This window comes from Trachurus japonicus, chromosome 13, assembly GCF_045865225.1.
Source record: "Trachurus japonicus isolate A0001 chromosome 13, Traja_1.0".
In the NCBI taxonomy this organism is placed as follows: domain Eukaryota; kingdom Metazoa; phylum Chordata; class Actinopteri; order Carangiformes; family Carangidae; genus Trachurus; species Trachurus japonicus.
This window is the reverse complement of record NC_140919.1, coordinates 20,133,236-20,160,316: the sequence shown is the minus strand read 5'-3', so window position 1 is coordinate 20,160,316 and position 27,081 is coordinate 20,133,236. Positions and strand designations below refer to the sequence as shown.

Here is a 27,081-nt window from a genome sequence, read left to right as displayed (position 1 = left end):
GTTTATCATGTTACATGCAGTGTTTGTTGTCTGTCTGACGTCTGACTGATTTCACGTGAACGCAACATCAAGAATACGTTCCGATATGCAACCCCACCGCTAGATGGGGTAATTCCTACATATTATACCTTTAAACACTTTAATTAGATCAGTCAGTGCCTCTTTAATTAATCATAATCCTTGTGTGTGTGTGTGTGTGTGTGTGTGTGTGTGTGTGTGTATCATGTGTGCTGTGTGAGACACCTGTTTGTATATATTTTGTTTTCAAGTTATCTGGTAACCATGTCAGGGATGCCATAACAGTGATTGTAATCATCAAAACAGTGTGCTCACACACACACAGAAAGTACAAAGTACAACCACAAACAGTGATATCATGTTATGGTGAACCAAATTAGCTCCAAGCATATGAAAATGAATTTGACCTCCAGCATGTCAATTTTAATCCAAATTCATAAAGCAACACATCCCTTTGTTTCATTTCTGTGTGCGGGTTGCTATGCTACTGCTTCAACATAATTTGTTAATAATCAAATAAAATCTGTCATATTATGTGTATGCACGCTCACACATGCACGTGCACACACACACACACACACACACACACACACACACACACATTGAAAGTCATTGTTTATGTTTATCTTGTTGTCATGAGCTCCAGAGTGAAGTTGAGCCACCACCAGAGCCAAATAGAGGTCATCTTCTATCAGGGAGAGCTCTTCTCCAATGCTACTAAGATACACACAACACAGAAACAGCAGTGTGTGTGTGTGTGTGTGTGTGTGTGTGTGTGTGTGTGTGTGTGTGTGTGTGTGTGTGTGTGTGTGTGGATCCGTCTGTTTGATGTGGTAATGTGGACTTTAAGTTGGAGCTGTGCTAATACTTCACATGCCGGTGTTGAAGACTGTTTAACTTTGCACATAGAAGACTTGACATATTACGTAACACATATACAGTACACACACACAAACAGAGAGGGAGAGAGCATAGAGCTGATTTGTGTATTGTTTATGTGGTTGCCAGTGGAAACCAGACGTTGAAATAAAACCACATGAGTACATAACTAATTTGGCGTAAAACACTTCCTTGTTACAAATGGATGCCTTTCTATTTGTCATCCATCATTTGTCTCTTCTTCACTCCCACTCTCCCACCTGCAACTTGTCTTATCACTGCTACAATCCAACCCCAGGTCGGTGTGTGTGTGTGTGTATGCGCACGTTTTGTGAATCATCCTTTATAACTGCCAAGTCTTGTTCTTGTTGTTATGTACTAGTGTGATTTTTTTTTTCATCCATTGCAGGTGTATGCAAGTGTCTGCAGATGCATGCACATATATGCATGGAGATCAATACAAATGTAAATACATTACACACACACGCACACAGAGACAGATATAGAGACTCACTACAAGACATACTGTTTGGATCAAGCCAGCCAAGGGGAAACAAGCAGAGCATATAAAATTCCCAGACACTTCTCTCAGCACCATAAGCATGCGTACAGGTTACATGATATGTTTCAACCTGTCTGCAGTCACACGAACTGTCTTTCTATACTTGTTTACCAGCTACTATTCTTACCCCTCTGTAATTATCTTTCCTCCTCATCTGTAGCCCAATATGTTCATATTCTTTTCAGTTTTCTCTCTTTTTCTCTAATTCCCTTCAGACCAACCCAGTGACACCAATTCGTGGTTCAATTCAGTCTAATTCAATTCAAAAAACTCCCTTTTAACAGGAAAAGCTTCCAACAGAACCAGGTAACTCAAGGTAAACAGCTGTCTACCTGGACCCATCTTGCTCCATCTGAACGTGTTGAACACCCAGTGACTGATGTACCTTGCTCTGAAAAGTGTTAGACACTATTGTAAATCTAATCTAATCTAATCCGACACCAAATGGTTGTTGTTGTTGTTTTTTTAGGAAGGCTCAAACTGTGACACAAACATGTGCTGTTGTGGTCCAATCACAATTTTTCAATCAACCCAAAATCTAAAATCCGAATCAAATTCCTCATCAAACGTCATGAGATTTAGCTTTTAACGCTGAACCAAGCTCTGCTATCATCATTTGTTGGCTGAGGAGGCAAAAAGTGTTTTAAGTGACAAACTAATTAATGCTCACAGCCTGTAGCTCTGTAGCTCCAACTTGAACATGAGTGGAAAAGAATATAATACGAAATGTTGATTAAATTTAACTAACACTTAGAAATAACAGGTGTAGCCCAGCACTGTAAGAGGAGCTCAGCATAAATGAAGCAGCAGCACCTGCAGTCCCGTATTGACTCAAATAAAAGCGTGTCTGTTTTGTGAGGAGCAGGTGGTCCTGCATGACTGAATAACTCTTTTGAAGAACATTCTGCGTGGACAGACAGGATGTTGTGTTGCTAAGAAATCACTGAGGAGTCAAAGACTCTCGCCAACCACACTGGCATTGTTACAAGGTCAGGTTTTTATCTTTTGGAAAAACATGAAAAAGGAAAAAATCATCACCAGTCAGTCCGATTACTGTAATGATGTGTTTTCTGATTTATTAGAGGAAAAAAAATGGAAAAAAAAGAAAAACCTCAGTTTATTCAGAAGTCAAAAACATTACATATCATTAAGCTGCATGAGCAGTATGAAACAGCCAGACATCTAAAATTCTGCAAATGCTTGACTTTTTTGTTGCTGAGAGCAGGGACAGAGATCAGCAAACCTTTATTCATTTACCACGCACCAAACTGCCACGTGCTGCGTTCTACGGATAAATCTGCCCTTACCTTATTTTTTTTTTTACGAGCCACTTTCTCCAAGATATAGAATCATTAAGATGATAAACTTCAGATATTGCTAAATGTGTGGATATTTAACACGGAGATTCTCCTTAACTTTTTTGTGGCGTGATTGGCTAGGTCACACTAGTGTTCTTGTCCTCCACAGTCTTATTGGTGTGATACTGGCCCACACTGGCCAAGAGTCAGTGAGAAGCTGAAAGTGCATATCTGTGTCATAGATACATCCATTTCAGGTGTTGCTACATTCACATCACGTAGGGATGGATGGTGGCAACAGATTTCAGCCACTAGAAAACACAAGATGATGATAATGATGTCAGTGTTACTATATTATATATAGTATAATATATACAGTACTATATATACTAATATGCTATATTATATATAGTAATATAGTAGCTACATATATTACTAAATGAGTGTAATGCACAGCCAGAATGACTACAGTAATAATCTCAATCTCAAATAGTCAAACGTACTACTGTACATGGATATTTACATGAGATTTAAACAAATCACACACAAGTCAATGCTACAATCCCCGTGTTATATGAACAAATGTGTCTCTGTTCCTCCCTCTTTCCTTCAGGTCACAATATCCACAGCTCCTCTGTGTTTGAACTTGTATGGCAGGTGACATTTTAACATCAGAATTAATTACACTTATTACTATCCCTCTTCCCCCACCTTCCTCTGGCAATACACCTGTCATATGAGCAAACGTTCTCGTGCCATACCCACACAAGCTATAAGACAGGTGACAATTTAATCAGGCTTGGTTTGTGTATTACCATTTAGCCTCCAGTCAGGTGATAAAATGGAGAACGCAAAGAAGAGCAAAAGAAGAAAACCTATTGGGGTGTCTAATCAACCCTGTGCTGCTGGAGAAAGATCAAGGTCCTTGTTTACACAAAAATGTTGCGTATACGCTCACAGTCCGATGTATCAAGGGTGAGAATTTGCATTCCTCCACACCAGTTCAAATCTGCCATACATTTCAGTATGAATACCATGCAAGGCTTTTATATATGAGGCCCCAGCTCTGTTTAAGTATCCTGCTTGCTAGAAACATCCACGACTGCCTGTATAAAATCTATTGCCTTTTCATAGTAAATTACATAATCTGACAACAAAAGCTGTATTAAGAGTCTCCGAGTGGGGGAGGAGGGCCGTCAATCATAAACATATCTCACAAAAGAGTCACACTCCTGCTGTGTAGCCAGCCATTCAGAACATCCTCATTACCTCCCACTCACATGCCATCATCTCTTTTCCTCTCTCCCTCTATTGCCTTTTAATCTATTCACTACTTCACCTGTATGAATGATGGTGCACAATTGCAAAAAAGTACTGACAACTTGCTGGTGTAAGTGAGGGATTGATATAAGGGGAGATTGAAAAGGGAGACAGAGATATTGAAAAGTGAGGAGAGGGAAAATTATTTTATCAAAGGATCCGAATGCTGATGATGACTCAAATCTGACGATATTTCTTTCAGATGAAAAGACGAATATTGTACATGTGTATTTGAATGTAGATTAAGACAAAAAAGAAAAGAAAAGAAAAGAAAAGAAAGAAGAGAAAAAGGAAATGAAAAGCAGCAGAGGGAATCCAGTGCTGTCATACCAGGCTGCCCTCTCACACATCACTGCGCCATGCATCATTATCTCTGCTTGAACTCTGACCCCCTGACCTGTGCTTGCCCCCAAGGCTCCAGAGCACGAGTGTGTGCAGTTTGCGTTTGTTTGCGTGTGTTTGCGTGTGTTTTTGACTCAATGAAGAGGCAGTGTATAAGAGATAATCAGCTTATGTTAGACCTCATAGGGGATTGGTTCTGCCAGTCTACCATATACATAACAACATACGGACAACCTGGAAACCAGCTAGCCATATGAACATACCGGCTGTGGCCTGTGCACTCCCACACATATGCACACACACAGACACACACGCAGCAAAATCAAAGGCAAATACTCATCCATCCATCCATCCATCCATCCAGCGTCTACACAGCTTATCCGTGTAGAGCCGTGCGGGGGCTGGAGCCAATCCCAGCTACACACAGATACACACAGACATAACAGAAACCTTTAATTGTGTGCCTTTGTAGAACAAAATAAAAACTGACTTAAATATACAACCCACATATTCTGTCTGTCCACATGTAGGAATTATACTGCAGGTGTGTGCGTGTGCCTTGTGTGTGTCTGGGGCTTAAGACCGGTGACACAGTTTTTTTATTTTAACAAGCATCCTGAGATGTTTTGGATTATTCATTCATTCTTTCTGATGAGTCATGTCATAGAAGAATTTCCTACATATTAACTTTCCATGGCCTTTAATGGCTGCTGTGATTACAGACACCTGCTATTTGATTAACAACACAATAAAGCTCCTCTAAGTGACACAACAGGAATCCTTAACGCCTGTATGTAAGAAAGTAAGCGTATGTGTTTTCATGTGTCCACCAAATGTCCCTTAATATGTGTAGTTCCACACTCACGCACACCAACACTTAAAGTTTAGTGAATAAATAAACTGTGACTAAAACAAACACTTTTTTTGTGTGACTTTGTGACTGTAATTACATTTTCAAAGTGAGTGCAATGCTGTCGCTTATGTGCTTGTGGTATATAGAGCTGCAGTGGCCTGAACTGATACTTATGATGTAACGCTTACTTACAAGAAAAGCATGCATCTTTTGCTGTATACTTACTTACAATTCTTAGAATAGCTACCGATAGCCCCCAGAGAACATGCCTGAACCTGTTGCATTCAGCTGAGACACAGCACAGTACATGAGTAGGTGAGAAGAGAAATAGCAACATGAAAAAAAAAAAGACGGCATGTAATGAGGAGAAAAAGGCCAGAGCGGTCTCCATTATTTAAAATGTAACAGGTCTCATGGCTCTGTTGCCTTTTGCTCAGTTAACATTGTTTTTAACGGACAAGAGTTTCATTCATTCCCTTTCCGTGTGACCGTTTAATCTGAGTGTGTAATGCATGTGACTTTTCTGCATTGTACGGCACGTATTTATGGAAACATAATTTTATTTTGACATGTCTGACATTAGGTTGATACTAAACGAAGCTGACTGTGACTGGGTTGTTTGTGTGTCAAAACAAATACATCTCCTCTTTATGCACTGGACAGGACTTACTTTGTTGTCATGAGGTCGGAGGATCTACATAACAGACTCTAATTACCTAAAGAGCAAATTCACCACTGGACAGGGGGTCAATCAATGTGCTATATGACTGAAAAGCTAGTTAGCCAGAAGAGCTCTTAAGGAGGAAATCCTACAACAAACTATATTAAACATTACGCAACATTAACCAGAAAATTAAACCAATAGGGAAATCAGTTCTCCCGCACGCATCCTGATACTAAAACAGAATCTGCCCCCTCATGTGTCATTTCTGGACACTGATCCGAAATCAGTCTCAGCAATGTGGTGTGACTTTGTTTGATTTTGTTTTTTACTAAATATAAGCAAGAAAGACATTTTTAATTCTCTGGTGAAATGAGGAGGATGTTTGTCAAACATCGTGCTCAGAAACACATTATTTCTTCACATGTTAAGTCAACACTGTTTACAACTGCATGTGAAAATGTTTGTTTTGGGGCCAGTTGCGTGGAAAATAAACTAAATCACTTGGGATTTAATCAGCACAAGTTCTCTAAAAAAATATCTTCTTGATGTTTTACAGAACCCATCTATTTCCATTTTTTTAGATATTGGATGATGAGGATGTTGAAGGTGAATACATAACTAAACAGCAAGGGTTGTGTCGGAGACGCATACACCATCTAGTGGGATACATGTCTGATTTGTCTGGGAGTGTGTTTGTGTGTTTTTGTCTTAACAGCATGAGTCACAGGATAATTGCCCACATGAAGCCTGGCATTAGAGATCATTTCACACCAGGGACGGGAAGCACAGACAAACACATAAAGACCTCACCTCTCTTCCAGCTGTTGGAGGTATTTTCTCAGCTCGTCTAAATTTTTATTGGCCTTTTGAAGTGCGTCACTCAGAACTTTCTCTCTCTCTTCAGCCTTCCTCTCCAGCTCTTCTCTCTGCCACCTCAGTCTCTCTGCCTCTTTGTGTCCCAGCGCTTTTCTAAGTTGTTCTTCTTTTTCTTCGCTGATTTTCTGATACTCCTCTTCCATCTCTCTCCTTGCTCTTTCATTTTTTTCTTCAAACTCCTCTCTCAGAACTCTCTCCATGTCACTCTTCTTCTCTTTCAGCTCTTCTCTCATGCTGCTCTCTTTCTCTTCTGCTTTTCTCTGCACCTCCAGGTGAAGTGCCCTCTCCCAGTCCAGCCTGCTCTGCTCCAGTGCCTCGCGCTGGGCCTTCTCTCTCTGGGCGGTCTCTCTCAGCTCTTGGAGCTCAGTCTCCAATTGAGACAGTCGGGTGTTGAGCTGGTGGAACTCGTGGTAAATGAGGTAGCTTACACCACAGTAACGGCACTTCGTCTCACTGCGCTCCATCTGAGGGGAAAAGGCATAAAAATGTAATAATGACAGTTTACAAGTAGCTATATTACTGTAACTCATGAAGCAATTTTAAAATGGGAGGCTTAATAGTTTCATCATGGAAGTTTACGTATTACATCTCAGTCTCTGATTTTAACATAAAGCTCCTGAAAACCAGGTTCTTGATGATTCAGACCTTCATTAAACACACTAGTAATTTCTGTGGCAAGCAATTCACTCTGATGGATGTAGCCAATTTTGATATTATCAATGAAATCTATCTAAAATATGTATAAATGGTGTGAAAACAGTCCTGTTACATCATTCTTGTGTTCATGAACTATGTTTATGCTTTACCTAACATGATATATATTAAATAGATAAAATACAAACCATTAACTGTGACTGATAACTCAATAAACGGTGAACACAGTGTAACAGTGGACAATATGTCCATCCTAATAAGTTAATGTAAACCACCTTAGGTAGAACATATTCGAGACTGAAGTGTGTTTGCTTGTAGGGGAGGGAATACAAACTGAGGATGAAAATGTGTTGTATGTGGTACAAGACCATTAAAAGTGAGGAAAAACTAAACAAAGCTGTGTATAAAAACACTTAGACTGACAACTACAGGCTTCATTATCCATCAAAATCTGTTTCAGTTGCTGGTGTCAACAGCATCCTTTTTATCCGTCAGCAGTTCAAAGCAGAGGAACACAGATACTTTAATCCCTCCTTCAGATATTGTTTTTACTGCTGTCTGTTAGAAAAAAACATCTCCCAAAATTATCTTTCTTTCTCTGTGCATGTCAAAGTATTCTCTCCAAGCTGTTGTCACTTCTTTCAGGCTTATGAGGGATAAGATCACATCCTCCGGGCTTTCATCTTCATGATGATATGTGGCAGAGAGGCAGATGATATTTGTATGACATGCTGACAGCTCCTGTGTCAAAAAGCTCCAAATAGACTGCTACATGATGTAAACAAGGTGAAATACAGTCGCAAACAATGCTGACATGCAGGAGCAGGCAACCACTAACACAACAGTTCATCTAGTCACTGCTGTGCAACTCACAGAGGTCAAATGAGTGCTTTTGTCCATTTGGTCATTCACTTTTCTCCATGGGTCACGTTCACACCACAATCTGCATTTTCTTAGCAGCGCTCTTTTATGTATTTTTATATTAATTATATCCATCAAACTTAAAAAAATAAAAAAACTATTTTGTTTTGGTGACTATATGGCCTTTCTCCTTATCCCAGTGAATGCAGTGTTTTTGATTGGACTTATCCTGTTATAACAATTTATTTATATTTTTTTGATAAAAAATAAAGTAGACAAAGCAGAAACATACACAAAGGTCAAACCTATGCAGTTTACTGCCTCAAGTCAAGATAATTTAAATAGTATCACTTTATGTTAATTTGTCTTCTTTTCAAATGAAGAATGTACTTATATTCCCTGGATGCAACAACAATGAGCTCCCTAAACATAGCCAGTGTGAACAGGAATAATATCTCCAGGCAGACAGGTTGGAACAAATGAGGGCTCAACATGAAAACCCAAGAGAAGGACAAGTAGAAAGACAAGATATCAAAAGAAAGCCAGTCACTTCCTGAAAACGATTTTCCTGAAAGACACTCAAATGGATTTTATTGAATGATCACCGCTCCCTTTTCTTCTTAAAGAGGACTCAGATAGAGTGGCAGGGCTGTGGAGAAGGCCGACAGACAGAACACACAGCATCGCTTGAAAGTGCTTTCGATGAGAAAATGATTGACAGCTGACACTTTTAAGAAGTCTTTCTCACTCTCTCTCTTTCTCAATGCCTTCTTCCTCTGTGTTAGCATCTTGTCTGTCCATGTCAGGTCAAGGTGCAGCTTATGTCTGCCTCATGTCACCAGGACAGCGGGAGTCTGTCTTGTAGCAGCCATGAAAGACAGAGAGACAGAGAGACTAACTCTTCATAGAGGCACACCGAGCACATGCTGAGGTACAAGAGGTGCAAACTGCAACCTCGGATCTTGTGCATTATCAAGACTAAATGTATAGAGCCACGCTGGCGGCTCTGTGACGCGGTACTTAACCACAGCACTGCCCTGAGTTAAATGTTTGCAAATGTTTAACACAAGGGATCTAACACCTTATAAAAGGGAAGAGCATGTCTGTCATGCCGGTAAATGAGCTGGAAATCAACCAGACACAATATAGTAACAACAACAACATAAGATCATCATAAAGTGAAGGAAATGACATCAAGACGTTACATGTATATTAGGTTCAACAATGTGAGTGAGGAGGCCACACCTGCAGCCAGTATCGCATCCATGCACTAAAACCTATTTCGTGATTTTTACATAATTTGGCAAATTTACACAAAAGCATATGTGGGAAATGCATTTGCTCTATTTTTAGAATGCATTACCTTTTTTATATTCAACATTTATGTTTTATGTTTGTTTTTTTGTTTTTTACATCAATTTATCCTATGTTGTTCTAATTCTTGTTGTGTCTTTCACTAGTGCTGAGGGTTTCCTCACATCTGCTGGTGAGGGCATCTGGCCAGGACTGGGCAGAGGAAGGATGGACCTCAGGAAGCAATGAGTCTTAAATAGAAGAAGTATTTATTAGGACTGAACCAAGAGGAGTGGGGTTATTTAGTTTGATTTGTGTGCATTTCTTTAGACTTAGATTTGATATTATATATTATTATTAAAAGCTGAGATTTTAGCATGTTTTGAGTTGTGTTAAATCAGTTTGTAACCACAGAGTTTAGTTTTGATAATTTCACCTTTTTTTATGCGCCTTGTATGTTGTATATTTGCAAGGCTCCCCATGTGTTTGGATGCTTTTGCAACACAACAAGGCAAATGTGTTGTCCCACTTTTCTCACTATGGGATGCTGGGTTTCAACACCTTGTACTGGGAGAGAGGAGGACATGTAGTCATGAGGGTGGTGGAGAAAAAGCTCCACAAAAAAAGTATGACAAAGGTTGCCACAGTTTGCACTCAGGAGAATAATAAGTTGTTGTTTTTTTTGCAGTGTTAGTGTATGTGCCTGTGTGTGTGTGTGTGCAAGAGAGAGAGAGAGAGGGAGCCAGAGAAGTACATGCAAATGTGTGCAATATTTGGGACTGAGGCTCAGGGGGTTTGGATGTTTACTGTGCAGATGTCCTTGTGGTTCCTGCAGGCACAGATACAGTAAAAAAAAAAAAAAAACACAACTGCGTGTGTGTTTGTGTTAAGCAGGAGCTCTAGTTTATCCAAAAGTGCTTATGCATGTAAATTTCTGTGCGTGCGTACCCATGTGTGTCCTTTTTGTGACTGATGTCGTCATGAAGACAGACAACAAGGGTGCAATACACAATGTAGAAGTGACCTGAGGGCTGAATCGTGCGTCAGCTGTGGTTTGGCACACACACACGAACACACACACACACACACACACACACATAGCCACACTGGGACATATAAAAGGCAAAGACAGAAACACACACACACACACACCTAAACGCACAGACTGACAAACAGACATGACCATGAAAACCCACACTGATACAAGCACAAACATGTACACAGGTTCAAACAAAAGACACAGATGTAGACGGACACATACAAAGGCTATTTTACTCATATAAGCATCTTCAGACGGACAGGAAACTCACACAATCGTTGGCTCTTTAAACACACACACACACACACACACCCTGAGGACAGATTGTCTGCGCCACCAGTCGGCTGTGTGCTCCCGTGACTGAGTTGGGCCCCGTGGGGAGACCCCTTGCCCTGGGCACTGACACGTTCACTTAGCACTCAAACCGCAAAACTAACCCCCTCCACACGCTCTCTTTCTCACACACACAGACACACACACACACAGGCACACACAATATACATGCTTGCAGAAAACACCTGAGAGGCTGACAGGAGAAGAAGAGAGGCGAGGGGGAGATTTGAATGAAACAAGTGCTAGAAAACGAGAGAAAGAGTGAGAGAGAGGAGAAAAAAGGTCTTGTTGTCCTTTAAATGTTTCATGCCAGCAGCCAATTGATGCCGCTCTCCTCCACACACCAAACGTCTTTGTCCTCCAGTGCGCACGCACACACACACACACACACACACACACACACACACACACACACACACACACACACACACACACACACACACACACACACACACACACACACACACACACACACACACACACACACACACACACACACACACACACACACACACACACACACACACACACCACTTCTATGGCTCCCCTTGTGCGTGTGTGTCTCTTATCTCTCTTTCATTCTGGGTCTTGATTGACTCCATTAGCGTGCTGGACTCTTGCCAAAAGCAGTTTAAAACATTAATTTCAAGACACATACGGCTCTTGCGCTTACACCACTCTGCTTCAATTCATCCAGTGATGATGATGACTCTGTCATAGAGATCCAGAGTCAATAAATATCTATTACACAAGAGCTTATTATGAAGTCAACATACTGTATGTAACTATGCAAAACACACGATGCCTCAGGGCACATCAGTGGTGCAGTTGCTGTGTGTTCAATAACCACAGCGCACCGACGCTGAATTAACCACCTTCATCTATGCTGAACACAACATCCTGCATGTGTCTATACCTAAAAATGTACCTGAGTGTGTGTGAGAGTGTTTTGTTACTTGGACAGTCTCCACAGTCCGTGTTATCACCACAATGCCGCCATGCTCCATCAATTAAACATTGGGCTATTACCTCTTGCCTCCTGTGAAACATTTAGGGGGTTGGAGGGCAGAGTGAGTCCAGGTGGGGGTGGGGGTGTGGGGGCGACTGGAAGGAAGGAAGGAAGGAAAATTTATTTATATAGCACCTTTCACAGACAGCAGTCACAAGGTGCTGAACACAATCAGTCAACATTTGACCGACAGGGAGACAATCAACAACAACAACAACAACAACAACAACAACAACAACAACATTGGGTAGGGGGCATTTTGAGGATGGTTGGTGTCTTGCCAGGATGAGGAACATAATTAATTGATGTGATGCCTTTGAGTGTCTGCGCTCACTGTCTCATGAACTGGGTGAGGGCCACTATGCAGATAGGACACGCAAACAAAAAAGATGTTAATTTTCCAAAAGTCTGACGACTCCTCCGCTTTTACAATCACCTTTCCTCCTTAATCGTTCCCTTATCTTCCACTTCCTCCTTGCATCCCTTATCCTGGATATTTTGTCCCCCTCTCTGTCCTCCTCCTCCTCTTCCTAAAAACAAATGTCCTTCCCTCCCTCTCCTACTCATCTTCCTGCTCCTCTCTCTTGTCCACCTCCGCCTCCTCTGCTACAGCTGCCGTGACCCATCTGGCTCATCAAAACACCAGAAGTGGGTCACTGTCACGAACATGGAGCCTTGATGTTCCACACACATGCACAGTATACCCCCCATGTACGTACACACACACACACACACACACACATTCCGTGACCAAAAACTGACCCAACAGGCATGCAGCCACTTACACACACACTCACACACAAGTGCTGTGCACACACATGTGGTATGCGCCGCACAGCAAATGGCCACATACTATATAATAACATATAAAAACACATTTGTTGGATTCATGTTCTGTAATGTGGAAAATATTTTTATAGGAGCTAGAGAGAAACAGTTACTGTGTTTGTTGATAACAATTTCAGGATCTTGGAGGCACAATAAAGGTTTAGAGACTTTTGCGTTCACTTCTCTGCATCAAACGGCTCGGCTCCTTTCTTCCTTTGTGTTGATGCTAAACCATTTGGGAAGTCTACCTTTCCAGTGTTTGTGTGTGGATTGTGGATTTCTTTAACAACCCAAAAATCTCTCTTTGGCTTCAGCACTGAACTTTGTTGCTACTTATTGCCCGCAGAAGCCAGGGCAAAATCTGACAAAAAATCGTTTGTCCCTTAATCTTATTTATCGGATAAGTAGAAGGTCAAGGCTTTTAATGAGGGAGAGACAGTGTGCAGGCTGCACACAGCAGGCAGAAACAGGGAATTGTAGACAGCAGGCCACAACAGATCTTCACAAACAGACCGACTAAACAATTTATTTTCTCTAATCCTCAGTATTTGAAAAACCTGAATGCCCTTGTGTAATTCTGGAGAGAAGAGAGACTAGAAAAACTACAACCCACACTCACAAAATACATTCTTATTGAAGCATAGCTGAGTGCACATTGAAATCTGTTTAGAGATGTTATGGAGTGCTACAAGGCACTTAGGCATTTTTTTGGGTGCCTGGAGGATTAGAGGCATTAGGATTAGGTTTAATCAAGTGATATGATGATGGGCGGTGGATTTAGAGAGGAAAAAACAAAGGCAGGAGAGCAGCCTTGCATCATACCTGGATCCTTCTGAACTCTTTCTCTTTCAAACTCTCTCTCTCTCTTTCAATTTAACAAATGCTTTCTCCTCTCTATCAGCTTAGCTGCCACTTCATCCCACTTCCCTCTCTGTCTGTGAAATCACAGACACGATAGATCACGCAAGCATTTAAGAAGGGATTAAGTAGTTAAGGGACTTAGACATGTTTTTTTCCCCTTAATTTTCTTAAATTATTTTCCTTTTTGGACAGTGACAGTGCGTAAGAGCTTGTGGAGTGTGTGTGTGTGTTCTACAGAAAAGACTGTACAGCTGTGCTCTTATCTTTGCGTGTCAAAACGGGAATGTTTTTGTGAGCTTTTGTCACTTGGTCTGTGCGTGAGTGCTTTTGTTTTTTCATTGTTGTTGTTTTTTTTCTTTTTTCAGTTTTTATTTTTTGTGCATGTGTGAATTTGCCTAAGCCCATGTGTGTACATGGCCGTGCGTACGAGCGTGTGCTCGTGATCGTGTGTGCGTGTGTGATCGAGAGACGGCGCTTCGTGACTGTGTCTTTGTTGATTTTTGCAATGATAAAGACCCCCTGTGGTGCTCAGTGTAGCGAGAGCCAACACTGAGATTCCTCTCATCTGGACCCCATGGCGCACCACACATCACATGACAAGTGTGTGTGTGTTTATGAGCAAGTGCATGAATGTAGAAGTGGACATGTGTGTGAATATTTGTGTGTGTATGTGAAACCTCCTTGACCATGGCACGGTGTGCGTGTCTGTGTGAATGAATATGCTTCTATGTCTGTTTATCTGTGTGTGTGTGTGTGTGTGTGTGTGTGTGTGTTTGGAAGAGGGAAAAGGGAGGGGTAGTAGTGGTCACAAGGGATAGAGGGAAGTGCAAGAGGGGGGGCAGAAGCGTGCGAGTAGCAGAGAAAGGAGGGGGCAGACAGACAGATCAGGGGCATACTGTACTGTGGTGGATGAATCAAAGTGTGTGGGGTTAGTATCCGAGTTGTGTGTGTGTGTGTCTGTCTGTATGGAAGAGCAGCAGTGAGGAATCTACAGTCAATCACTCGCATTTGCAGATGTGTGCACGCAGACAGACAGCAGACGCTGAAATGATCAGCAACAGTCACAAGAAAGTCAGGACAAAGTCAGCAGAGCAGACACAGCACAACCATGTGCTGCGTGGGGTGACTGAGCCGTGGGGGGAGTTTAAAAAATATATAACAAAGTGAGGGCTTGGAGGAGAGGGGGGTGTAATCCAGGGTTGAATGTTTGTCGCCTGACTGGCTGTCCTCCCGTTTGCATATCTTGTCTTTTCCTTGCCTTTCCCTGTCAGCCCGGCCGCCCACCTCACTTACTCCTTTGCGTGGAAGCGGGAAAAGGGCAGTGGCAGGGAAAGAATCACCTATGGCTGCTTCGACCGGCACTTGGCCACGCATCACATCACATCCAAACACAAGGCGAAGCGCAGCACGGCATGGCACGGCACGGCACACACACACACACAACAACAAACAGCTAGCCTGACGAGCCAGGCAATAGGCCGAGACATAGGGCAATTCGTTTTGTTCACTGTGTGTGCGTGTGTCGGGGTTGAGGGTTATGCCAAAGTTGAATAACATCGTACACTGTATGTTACATGGCTTTCCTACCTATGAAAATGACTCACAACTTACACACAACATATTAGAAGTGCCCAATGATCCGAACAGTTTATAATGGAGGAAGCCTTCACGACATGCAAGCACTGTAATTAGAGATTCATAAGACTTTATTTTTAATAGTGCCATCATTTTGTACTATTCCATTGTGTTTAATGCAGTCTTTTCAATGGTTTATCTATTTTAAATGTGACCTGATCTGAATGCGAAGCACTTTGACATTATAAAATATGTTAAACATTTAAGTTAAAGTTACAGTTTATGTTGTAGCTTTTGTAGCAGCAGTAATTTCTTATTTAGTTCCTCTCTGCACTGCAGGTAAATCCTATCAACCAATTTACACCTAATTAAGATCTGCACCAGGTTTAGTGTTTGGTGCACTAGTGCAAAAGTGGCTATCTTGCCTCCTGCTGCATTAGGCGTCCCTCAAGTGGGAATATCACGTTAATTCTGACATTGAAGGGTAATTTGCGTCTTCAGCTCCAGAAATTTGCACTGTTTGATAAGTTTGTTGACTTCACATATTACCATATGTAATAAACTTTACCACCAAAGCAGGAGTAACACTATAGTACATTTTAATGACTCCTATGTTTCTCAGGGTCCAGGTTCGATGGCAGACTGAGTGCAGACATGAGGGGTGAAGGCAGGACAGCAGGGCAGCCGGTGCACAAAAGGAGCCGGAGAGAGAAGGGGGAGTATAGTCTGTTACATTAATCAGAGTTAGCAGACAACACATGTGCTTCCGTTAGCCCCACTAGACCACGCATCACAACACGCGGCTCGGCACGACATGGCACAGCACAGTAAGCCAAGAGAGGCCAGCGGAGGTAATACTGGCTGGACTTGGTGTGTGTGCGTCTCGCTGCATCTGTGCATGTTCTACTTTTCTGTTCCTGTTCAGTTTGTGAATAAGACCATACCTTGTTGAGTCTGATCCCGCTTCTGTGTTATTCCTGTGCAGTTTAAGCCAGGTGGAAACAAATGGCATTCTGTCTGAGTCGATGACAGTCAGCGGAGCAAAACATAATGCAACCTCATTTAACCTTCCTCAGCAAGAGAAAACAAGTGCCATTGCCTGCAGTGTTTGTCTCTGTGCTGACTTTGAGTACATTATGCAAAGAAGCTTCAGACAGTTATGAATGAGTAAAGCAGAGGAGCTCTAATTCACTTTGACTGTAAAGAACTGAAGATTCACATCAGCAAAGGCCACGTTATGAGCGAAGCACAGAGTTAAAGGTAATAATAACGCTTATGAGAAACTTTATGCCTTTATGCCTACCGTCGCTATGATATATAGTGGTGTATTTAGATTTCTGCTATAAACTTTCCCTCAGTGTACCTCAATTTCTACGCCAATTATTGAGGTTTCCTACTCAAAATACAACAGGACAAACTGTTTTCCACTTTGAATAAGCTAAAGTATCAAAAACAGTAATAAAGTGAAATAATGTGTGAAGAGTGATGGTAAATTTGTCTTCAAAAGTGAGATTTGTACTCCTTGCTGAAAACACATAATAGCCTACCATTGTGAATATCATTAAGGCTTCCTCATTTCTCACTCTATGACTGTGGAAGACAGTGAAAAATGCTGAGTGCATAAAAAAGGCATTTCTCTTATCATTTAATGATGTACATACTTTTTTTTTTGCTGTCAAACTCAGTTGCAACCTGAGGTAATGTTGACATTACATGGTTTCACCACACACCAGTATGCAAGAAATGTTAACAAATAACATTTTAAGTGAATGGTTTTGTATGGCGGGACAGACTGTCTGAATATTTGATGAATGTGTATCCCTGAAAAACAACTTCCACAGTGGCTGGCATGGCAACTGCTTCATAAAAGCAACAGTGACCTTGTAATGACCTGTGGATTATCATGCAATATTGTCACTTTGTATTACCAGGCCCCAGACAACACCCGTGACAATATTGCACAATAATCCCCCCGCTGTCTCTCAGTCATTACTGCAGATCAGCATTCACCTGATGAAACCTCCCCCTCTCCTTCTCTCTTTTAATCGCTCTCTTTCTCTTCCCCCCAGATATAAGAAAACAGACTGAAAAAGGGCAGGAAAGGTAAGGGTGGAACAGGAAAAACAGTCAGAGAGAAGGAAGAAGGAGGAGTAGGATGAAGAGGAAGGGAGAGGATGGGAGCAAGTCTGAGATACACTGATTAGAGTGAACAGACAACACATGTGCTACCACTATCCACAACCTCCTGAGGTCCCCTTCAGAAGAAGGGAGGAGCGTGTCTGGTTTGAAACTATCCATTATTCAAGGAGGGGAAAACTGAAGGAATGAAAGAAAAAGAAAGTGAGACACAAAAAAAAGAGGAGAAAAGGAGGGATGTGTGGCACAGTGCAGCTCCCTGGGACATGTAGCTAGTCTCTCCTCTCCTCCTCTTTTCCCCTAGAAGACTGTGCCATGCTCACATTAAAAATGCATGGAGGGAGGGAGGAAGAGGGAGAGCAAGAGGAGTTGAGAGCCCTCGGTCAACAGTCAGACGCACGAAAAGACACGGCAGAGGCTAGTCAGGACTTCGATTGACACGTTCGTGCTACAACAGAAAAACAGGAGGGAGAAGCTGAAGATGTTTTTAGAGCCGGGGGCAGAGGTCATCATCGAGGTCAGATTTTGGTAGTAGAAAAAGAAACAGCAAAGCAGATTTGCAACTTCAACAACTGAGCCAAGAGGACACACTGCTCTAGATGTACCAACTAAAGACAACTCAACTTTATAAACTGTTGGCCTGTTTCTACAAGATTAAACATTTTCTGTTCACCTGGTGTTTCACAATATGCAGTACTGTACAATTTCTTACAAATGCATCTTAGGCACTTTCAATGATGTTAAAGCAGGGAGAGCTAAATACACAGGGGTCATCAGTATTGTGCAACAAATTAGCAGAAAGAAACACAAAGTGCTAGGATGTACAAAACAGACACAGACAGAAGGACATGTCCATGGACACATATAACTCATCAAATACCCAATCCAACAACTCCAAAACGCTCTCGTGGACAAGTTGTGACCTGCACAAAGGACACATGTTACGAGACAGAGTTGTTTTCGAGGTAAATGCAGAGACTGTCTGCCGAAAAACCCGACGGGAACGTGCATCAGCAGTTTTGGATGAATTTACCTCGAAAACAACGCCGTTTTGAAACGTTATGTTAGTGTGGTGAATGTGCAGGTCACAACTTGTCCACGAGAGTATTTTGGAGTTGTTGGGATTATGGCAATGGGCCAATTTGCCAAAATGTTGAACTATCCCTTTAACGTATGAAAAGTGCCATTTACCTTCATATTTGTTTCATATCAAGTTTTGGTCGGATTCTCTGCAAGGAAACCTAAAACACATTGGTGATTTTTTTTGTTGTTGTTTTTTTGGGCAACACTCAAACTTTCACTGTGATGATTAGGATGAATGAGGCCTATAGTCACTTTTGTACCTGTCCTGTCAACATACAGATGGCAGTATGGTCCCAGCATGCACTCTGATCACATCAGCTGGTCTGAGTCTGCACACCAGTAATCTCACAGAAGTGTGACAGATGCAAGTCAGATCGGCCATTAAGGCTGGAAAAGGAATAAGTGTGAAATGCAGCTGCATGTGTGTGCCTGGAATAAGCAACTCTTTTTCTACTTATTAGGAAGTGTGCCCATCAAAGGAGGTACACACCGCTAGCTGCATTCAGTAAAATTAAATATAATTGTTTTACCTATACGCTCAGTATTGTGCTTGAACGCATCCTGTGACGACAGAGGACTGAAGCTGCTGCTGGCACTCTGCTAATGTGCTGCTTTTACTTTGCAGACTGTAGACATTGTAACCTTACCCTTAAATAATACAAGAGCACACACACACACACACACACACACACACACACACACACACACACAGAGACAATGATTGAACTCGTACCTACAGCCCAGCACTTTTTACAGACAGCAGTCAGCCAGTCAGTACCAGAGGCGCTGCAGTGACACATTTCACTGCACGGCTGTGCTCTGCCAGCTGTCCAACGTGAGCGACATTTACGCCTCATAGACAGAGAGAGAAAGGTAGAGAAAGAGGGAGGAAAAAGTACTGTGTTTCTGAGACCCTGGAGTAGGTTGGCAGCCCGAGGCTGAAACACACTATAATGTGAATGCACTGGCTAACAAAACCGAGCACCTCCTCAATTATAAATGTAACTAGAGTCAAACAGGTAGTGAATGCATGCCTTGGCGTGCAGTGTGTGTGTACATGTGCGGATGGAGGAGGGTAGGTAAACGCAGCCTTTTTTAAGTTGCAATGTTTTGTCTATAATCTCCTGTTGTGTTCTTAATGAGTATGTTTGGTGTTATGAAAGAAAATAGATGAAGGAGAGCTGGGTGTGTTTGTGTGTGTGTGACAGTAAAAGTCTTCAATATTGTTTTTGTTTTTTTTTGTTTAATTCTCTCCATTGATTCTCTTTCTCTGAAGAAAACGAAACAGAAAATCTTTCATTTATCTCTATTGCACACATAGTGGGATGCCCCTTATTCTCTCTCTGCCTCCCTTTGCTCTCCACACTCTTTTTCATTATCTCTGAAGTGAACGTCTTGTCCTGTTACATTGTGTTTCGGAGCTCTGCACATACCACAACATTAGAGAAGTTAACAGTGAGTATTGTCCCTCCTGTCTGTCTCTTTCTCCAGTTGCTTTTCTTGCTTCTTTTTCTCTGCCTCTCTCTGCCTGCAGCTTCTGTCTCTCTTGGAGGTGAACGTCTTGTCCTGTTACACTGTGTGTTTGAGCTCCTCTCAGACTGTGACACTTGAGAAGTGAATAGGTAGTATCAGCACCTCATGGAGAACAAGAGGTGCTCAGCAGCTTCGCAAAAAGGCTGTGGTGTACTCTGCTCGGTGCTGCACTTTAAACTAATCCTTTGGCCACATTTGGACTGGAACACTGTGCTAGGTAAGAGGGAACATGTCTAAGTTAAAGTGTTACTTTGACAACTTGGAGGAAAATCCTGCCAAGTAAGGAAGAAGAGAAATAGCTTTGTTTAGAGTTTTGAGGTGGCGATAGACAATGGCTTGTGCTGCGTTCAGATCGACAGTAGCGCTGTGTCACTGGATCGGAACAGAAAAACGTAGGGTTGTCCTTCAGAAATGTTTAACCTGGCACAGCTTTTCCATCCAGCAGCAAAAAATGCAAGCAAGTCCAAGAGCAAAATCCAGATTGCTTTAAAATCAACAGAATACTCTAGCTTTCACATTACAATTGTCAAAAAGGGACAATAATTTGATTTCTAACATGACAACTTAAACTATATTAAAATTACAAAGTATTAAAAGGTGTGTCTCACAGTTAAGTTCTGATGTTGGTGTCTGAAAAACTCAAATCCATGTCTAAATAAAACCGGACCTCTTCAATCATATTTCATCGTCCCACCGGTACCTACACACCAACGCAGCCCCTTTGTGTTCTTTAATGCAACACTATTTTTAGTCTGACTACCTGCTTAGAGCAGCAGGTTTGAGCTGATTTTCAGTCTCAAGACCATCAGTGAAAGGGGAGGAGTAAAGCTCTGGGGTCCCTGAATATAATAAGTGCTAATGTGCTCTTGAGAGAGACAAAGGAAAAAGAGGGAGGAAGTATGACTGTATTCACATGACATTGGGTGAAACTGCAAGGCAGCATGCATTCTCAGCATATTTGAAATACATTACAGCTCTGTATTTTAAGTTCCTGTGCAAAAACAGCTAGACTTGCAAGACAATCCTGTCAAAAGTTCAACACTTTCTATAGGACCGGGTGGTTTTACTCCACAGAAATATAAGCTTTAACAATATTAAATGCAATTTTTTAAAATAGTTCATGGAGACCGTGTATGGATGTCACTATTCATATTAATCTGTGTTTGATGTCACGTACCAGCAGACAGAAGTCAGAAACCACCTGTACCTTTCTCGCAAAAACACACATAAAACAACAACAAAGGAGCCATGTTGGTAGCACCACCCAGTCTAACATGATTTTGCCTGCTTTGCATGTATGAAAGAGTGTTTCTTGTGTTTTTGCACCTGTAGCTATGTTTATATACACACAACAAGCATGCTGATGGCATGAAAGTTCAGAGTGAGTATGTGTGTTCCTGTGCCCGAGTGTGTGGGTGGGAAGCATGGTGTGTGTGTGTGTGTGTCTGTGTGTGTATAACCGCAGTGCTCTCCTTCTCAGCAGCCCACCATTAAACCTTGGTGCCAGCCCTCTCCCAGCACACCAGGATTAACAGCACTTAAATGGGCCTGTTAGTACACCACCTCCTCTTTGCCTCCCACGCCGACTAGCGCACATGGTGCTGCCCACAGCTTTGCGCATGCAACGCCGCTGCCTCTGTTGTTTTTTGTTCTCCGCTCGCTCCCAGCCACCTAAGCTTCCTCCAATAAATGGTGCTGAAGTGTACCCAGCGGGGGGCTAAGCCCAGAACATCCTCTATTTTATGGACCTATTGGAATCTGAGTGGATGACAGAGGGAGGAGGGAGAGAGGGAGGGAGGGAGGTATATCCTGAGACTGAACCAGATGGGCTATGATCAAAATGTCAGTCCCTCCCTACCCCTCTCTTTCTTTGTTATTGTCTCTCTCTCTCTCTCTCTCTCTCTCTCTCTCTCTCTCTCTCTGTCTGTCCATTGCTCTGTGTCTGGTTATCAAATTCCCCACATGAAACACCATAAACAAAAGGACTGAAACGGATGCACACACCCTCACTGGGGAGAAATGGATGCCCAGTTGCCCACTACAGAAATCAATAGATAAAATAGATTCCCATTTGAGTCTGTGGGCCATGACGCAGCAAGCAGAAGACTGATGGACAAATGGACTGTCGGTCTGTATCCACCCAGATGGAGAGGCCACTCTCGCATAATACCATGGGACATATTGTTGACAGCTACTACCGGCCTCAGAAGGGAAAGGTGATCTGACAAATGTAGTGTAATTTTAAGAAAAAAGTTTGTTTTTTTCACACTTCTCATCCTATGAAATAAAGTATTTCTTAATTTGTGGGTTTTTTTGCCATTATTTTGCTGTAGAGCTGTGTGCAATGCATTGATTTGCTCAGTTCTTCTTTGCCACAGAGTCCTTACATGACTGTGTCAGGACTGGGCTCACTGGTAGGTCACAACATGTGATCAACTGACTGCAAATAGGATCTAACTGTGTGAGACACTGTGCCACTACAATAGCAGTCTGCTAAGGTGCAAGTGCACCTGGCCTTCAAAGTGGGTTGGGAGATGGCACTGAGATTCAGACCATGTGCTTTGGGTCATTAAAATACTCTTAATGATCTGCAATTCTACCCAAAAGATTGTTATATGATCTTTTGGCAAGATCATGCACCACTAGGCCTCAATGAGAAATTCCAGAAATTACTAGAGAGCAGAGCAACAGACTGGACTGAGACATAAAGGAAAGGGTCTTACTAATACGTTGAGTAAGTGGATGAATGGGCAGTGGGATGTGCCACACTGCATTGTTCTTGAGCTTTTATCTGACAAAAAATATTATGATCTCATATTGAAAACGGCTGACTTACTTACGTCATTTGCAGCGATAGATAAGCACCGACTGTTGCACTAGTTCCAAAAATGGATTGAATTTTGAAGTGTGAAAGAAGTGATTTGATCGTATCATCTATCAGAGGAAAAACAGCAATATGTGTCGCTACTCAAGCAAAAGACGATAAATTGTAAAAGATCGAACAATATATAATTTGACTTTTTATGCCTTTATAGATAGTACAGTTGAAAGAGACAGGAAATAGGGAGGCAGAGAGAGGGGGAATGACATGCAGGAAAGGGCCACCCAATGCGGGATTCGAACCGGGGCCATCTGCAGTGAGGACTGTAGCTTCTACACATGGTGCGCCTGCTCAACGTACTGCGCAACTCAGCCCCTCAAAGATCGAACAATATTGTCCCATTTTCTCAGCCTTAGATAAAACAGTTACAGAGGTCTCTCTCATCAGCAGCCAGCTGCTCTGTTTGGAAAATCCTGCATTTTTAATGTGGGAGAGATAATTTATACAAAGGTTACTATTGTAGGTGGAACTGATGCCAAGGTAGCTCGGTCTCCCATGGGCATGAGAAATTAATTAACTTTGCTAAGGACAGAGGTAGAAAATGCTCTTTCACCTTGTTTTCGACACTCAGAATGGGAAGTAAAACTACTGGTGTCAAACCACTTACTGTGCAATATGTTTTTGATTCATGCTATTTTAGAAGCATTGTGTCATGTAAAAACTGCATTACCATCAACATGAAATACTGAGACTGCACTGTTATAACTAGTAGATACTGTTAATTTATATTCATACCATATGGCATGTCATATGGGAATCTCTAGCTGCCACCTGACATGGACGAGGATATGAAGCAACACGCAATCATTGCCATGTTACATCTTGTGTGCATATCTTAAAACAGATGGAAGATTAAAAGAGGAGTCATCGTCCCATTTCTTATTCAAATCATATGGATTACTGCAGCATATGGAAAGGGTGCAGTGTTGACAAACACCAGGATGAAACAAATGTCTTTTCAACACATTTATATAGGTTTGTAAAAATAAAATAAAAAAGTAGAAAAGAGAGGCAACATATGCTGTGATTGTGTTGTCAATATGGTCTTTGTGTTGCTTTGAAAGGAAATATGTACAACATGGCTCAAAATCGAATGTACGTGCTGAATACTGCTTTTCCTAAGAGGGGAGTCTTGGTGTTCGGATATTATTTCAAATACAAAATCAAAGTACCGTAATCAGCAAGGTGCCTGCCTTGTGTTTTCAGGAGCATGATTTCTGAATCACTGCCTACCTTTGTTATCTCTTCAGGCAGTGGGTAGATCGGAGGACAGTGAAGAACCATCTTCATTTCCTTCTCTGTCTCCTGCTCCGCCTCCATAGATCTCTCCTTGTCTCCTGGAAACAAACAGAAGAACATGCAGCAGAATTAGCTACACTGGAAACTGTGTGCACTGTGTGCTATGGCTTGCATTTGTTGCCACAAACAACAGTTATTTTCAGTACTGATTTAACAGTTGATTTGAAACAGTTTGTCTAGTTTATAATTTCCTGTATGCAAAGGCAAAAATAGTGAAATAAATCTATTTAACTAGTAGCACAATAAAATCCATTTACACTGCAATTTATCTGAGAAAAGCACCAAATCCTTACATTAGATCATCTCAAACCAATGAGTGTTTGGCATTTTTTTCTTCATAAATAATGAAATGATGAACTGAGCCCTTGGAAGTTGAGTTATGTTCTCTGTCTTTAACCCAATTCCTGCAAAAAATGCTTTCCTTTAATTCACAATACCATGACCAGCAGCTTCCAGAACAATAGAGTGTGCATTAACAACCACAACAAAAATAATACAAATCACAAAAAAGAAAGAGGTCAGAGTGTTCTAACTAACAGTACTCTTTTCAGGATAAAAGTGGTAGTACTTTTAAACTGATGAATAGCACTTAGCCACTGAGGTTAATATAAGGCTAAAATCCTTAGCGTGATGTTCGCCATATTAAACCCATTTGCTGTACACTCTATTCAATAGATAAATCAGTCAAGCTTATGGCTTTAAGCTTATAGACTCTAGATTATGGTATTTGACTGCATAGGGTATTTTGGCTTGACAGGCTGACAGCCATACATTAGCTTGTCCTCCACGACAGGGCATCAGAAGGTTTGCCTGAACCGTCAAGTGAGGGAACTTTCCCCAAAATAATAGTATGATGCTGTTAATTAAAGATGAACGTGTTAGTTTACTTGAATTATTTATTCTAGGCTCCCCCTGTTGTGTAACAGCAGTGACAAAGGTACAGTCAGTAATGTGACTGCGGGTGCGGGAGGTTGTGTGAGGAGAACAGTAATCATGCAAGCCTAACCCCAGCCTCTGTCTGTCTATCTGTGTGCACACTTTCAGGGCATTTATCTATCAGCTCACCATTAGGGAACGGGAAAACATCACGCCAACTTAACACTTGACCTCGCATTAAATACTTCTGGCTAACTTCAGGGGGCCAGAGGTCACTCCTATCAGATAGTCCCCTGTGCGTGGCTGCATGCCAGACAATGAATGCACTCACAGGCTGAGGGAAACAGGAAAATGTACAGCACAAACGCATAAGGGTTTGGCCACAAGCACAATGCACACAGACACACATCACATCATGTAGACATCTACAGCCTGAGAACTAATGAAACAAACGGCAGGTCCAACTTGATACACTGCCCTGAAACATTTAAAGCACTAGCACGTAAACAAGCCTGTGTGCCCTGTTTCTCTCTCACACACCACCAGTGCAGACACACAAACCCTGCCCCAATCAAAGAGCAGGCTTCATGTTCACGCACGCTAATAGCCTGATTGCCCCCCTACTGTCTCTAGGCCTTGCATTTAAAACTCAGCTGAGATCCTTCGTTGGCTCACACAACGCAGATAAATTAGTAACGCCCTATGACAGCATTAAGCAGGCCTATCCTTTTAGATGGCCGCAGATAAAAAGGGGTTGATTTTGCATGACAACTGTTCCCCCGTGACATTTTGTCCGTTTTAGCCCTGATTGAACTATTAATCAGTCTAATGTGAGAGAGGCAAGCTGTTCATAAACTCATCTATTCTGCATGGACGCATGCCTGAGTCGTGAGAGGAAAACATACACGCACATATAAAACTCATGAGGGCCCACAGTTTGGCACGAGCACAGAAGCAGGCACTGAGGGGCAAAAAGCATTAAGCCACTGGGGAATGGAGGACCCGAGATGGGGAAATGTTGAAAAAGCTAAAATTATTAGAGTTTAATTATCCATTAAGATAACAGTTTGTTTAAGGAACAGCATGACATTTTCGACTTTCTAAACAGCTTAAGCACATGGTTGAAAACAGGAGCCAACAATGAATTATGTTCAACTTTACTACAGTGACTTTTAGACCTACACAGGACTCATGTAAGAGCGATATCCTAAATCGAAGAGTTAGCATAAAGTCATCATGACATGAAGGACGATTCATCACTCTACTTCTTTATTGGCAAAACGCAGGTTTGATTGCCACAATAAACGGTATCTGGTATAAACTCTACATTGTAAGGTCGCTGTTTACTAACTTAAATGAGCGACGGGTCGAAATGGTTGTAAACAAATCAGTGCGTACTCTCAGCTACTCGGTATTTACTATTTACCATTGAAAACACGCCGAAAACAAACTTTTTTCACTATATCTATCGAAACGTGAGTGTGGGAAAGTATTTACGTACCCATTATCAACAGTTTCGTGCGGAATGAAGGCGAAACGTATCACAAAATACTTTTTAAAACCCTGAAACTGCTCCTGCTGCAAGCCATACTGTAGCCGTTACTATGGCTACGACGTATCACGTATGTTACGTCAACACGCAGCGCAGACTAGAGCTTCCGGTGAAACGCCACGGTGAGCGTGAGTACTGACCTTTTACAGTCTATGGTACTGACCCTGATCTATAGACATATGTAGGCTATATATTTCTATGGTAGGCCTACTGACCATGGATGTATTATATTATCTACATCCATGGTACCAACCATACCGACTTATACCATAACGTGGTTTTCTCATCAAAATAAAAGCGTGTATTGAAATTGAGCTCGATAATTTTGTTGTGGATGCAACCTCTTCTACTCAACTATATTTCACATTGAAATATTAAACATTTTTACCCCAATACAGTTACCTGGTAGACCTGGTGACTACATACTTTGTAAAATATATTATTTAAAAGCAATGA

The 27,081-nt window shown here is 41.8% G+C and overlaps 1 protein-coding gene across 2 annotated transcripts in view; it reads right to left on the bottom strand.

Moving 5' to 3' along the window:
- The window catches only part of lekr1 (Leucine-, glutamate- and lysine-rich protein 1), a 77,020-nt gene extending 50,328 nt beyond the window's left edge, over positions 1-26,692 (bottom strand). Inside the window, exons 1-3 of one of the 2 annotated variants that reach the window (XM_085795309.1) lie at positions 26,575-26,692; positions 24,132-24,235; positions 6,747-7,276 (exon numbers count right to left, since the gene is read on the bottom strand). In XM_085795309.1, coding sequence (XP_085651435.1) covers positions 6,747-7,276; positions 24,132-24,235; positions 26,575-26,578 — 638 coding nt within the window. In that variant the 5' untranslated portion in view covers positions 26,579-26,692. The remainder of the gene's footprint in view (positions 1-6,746; positions 7,277-24,131; positions 24,236-26,574) is intronic. The other variant, XM_085795310.1, reaches the window with a different exon arrangement.
- Positions 26,693-27,081: the final 389 nt, after the last annotated feature.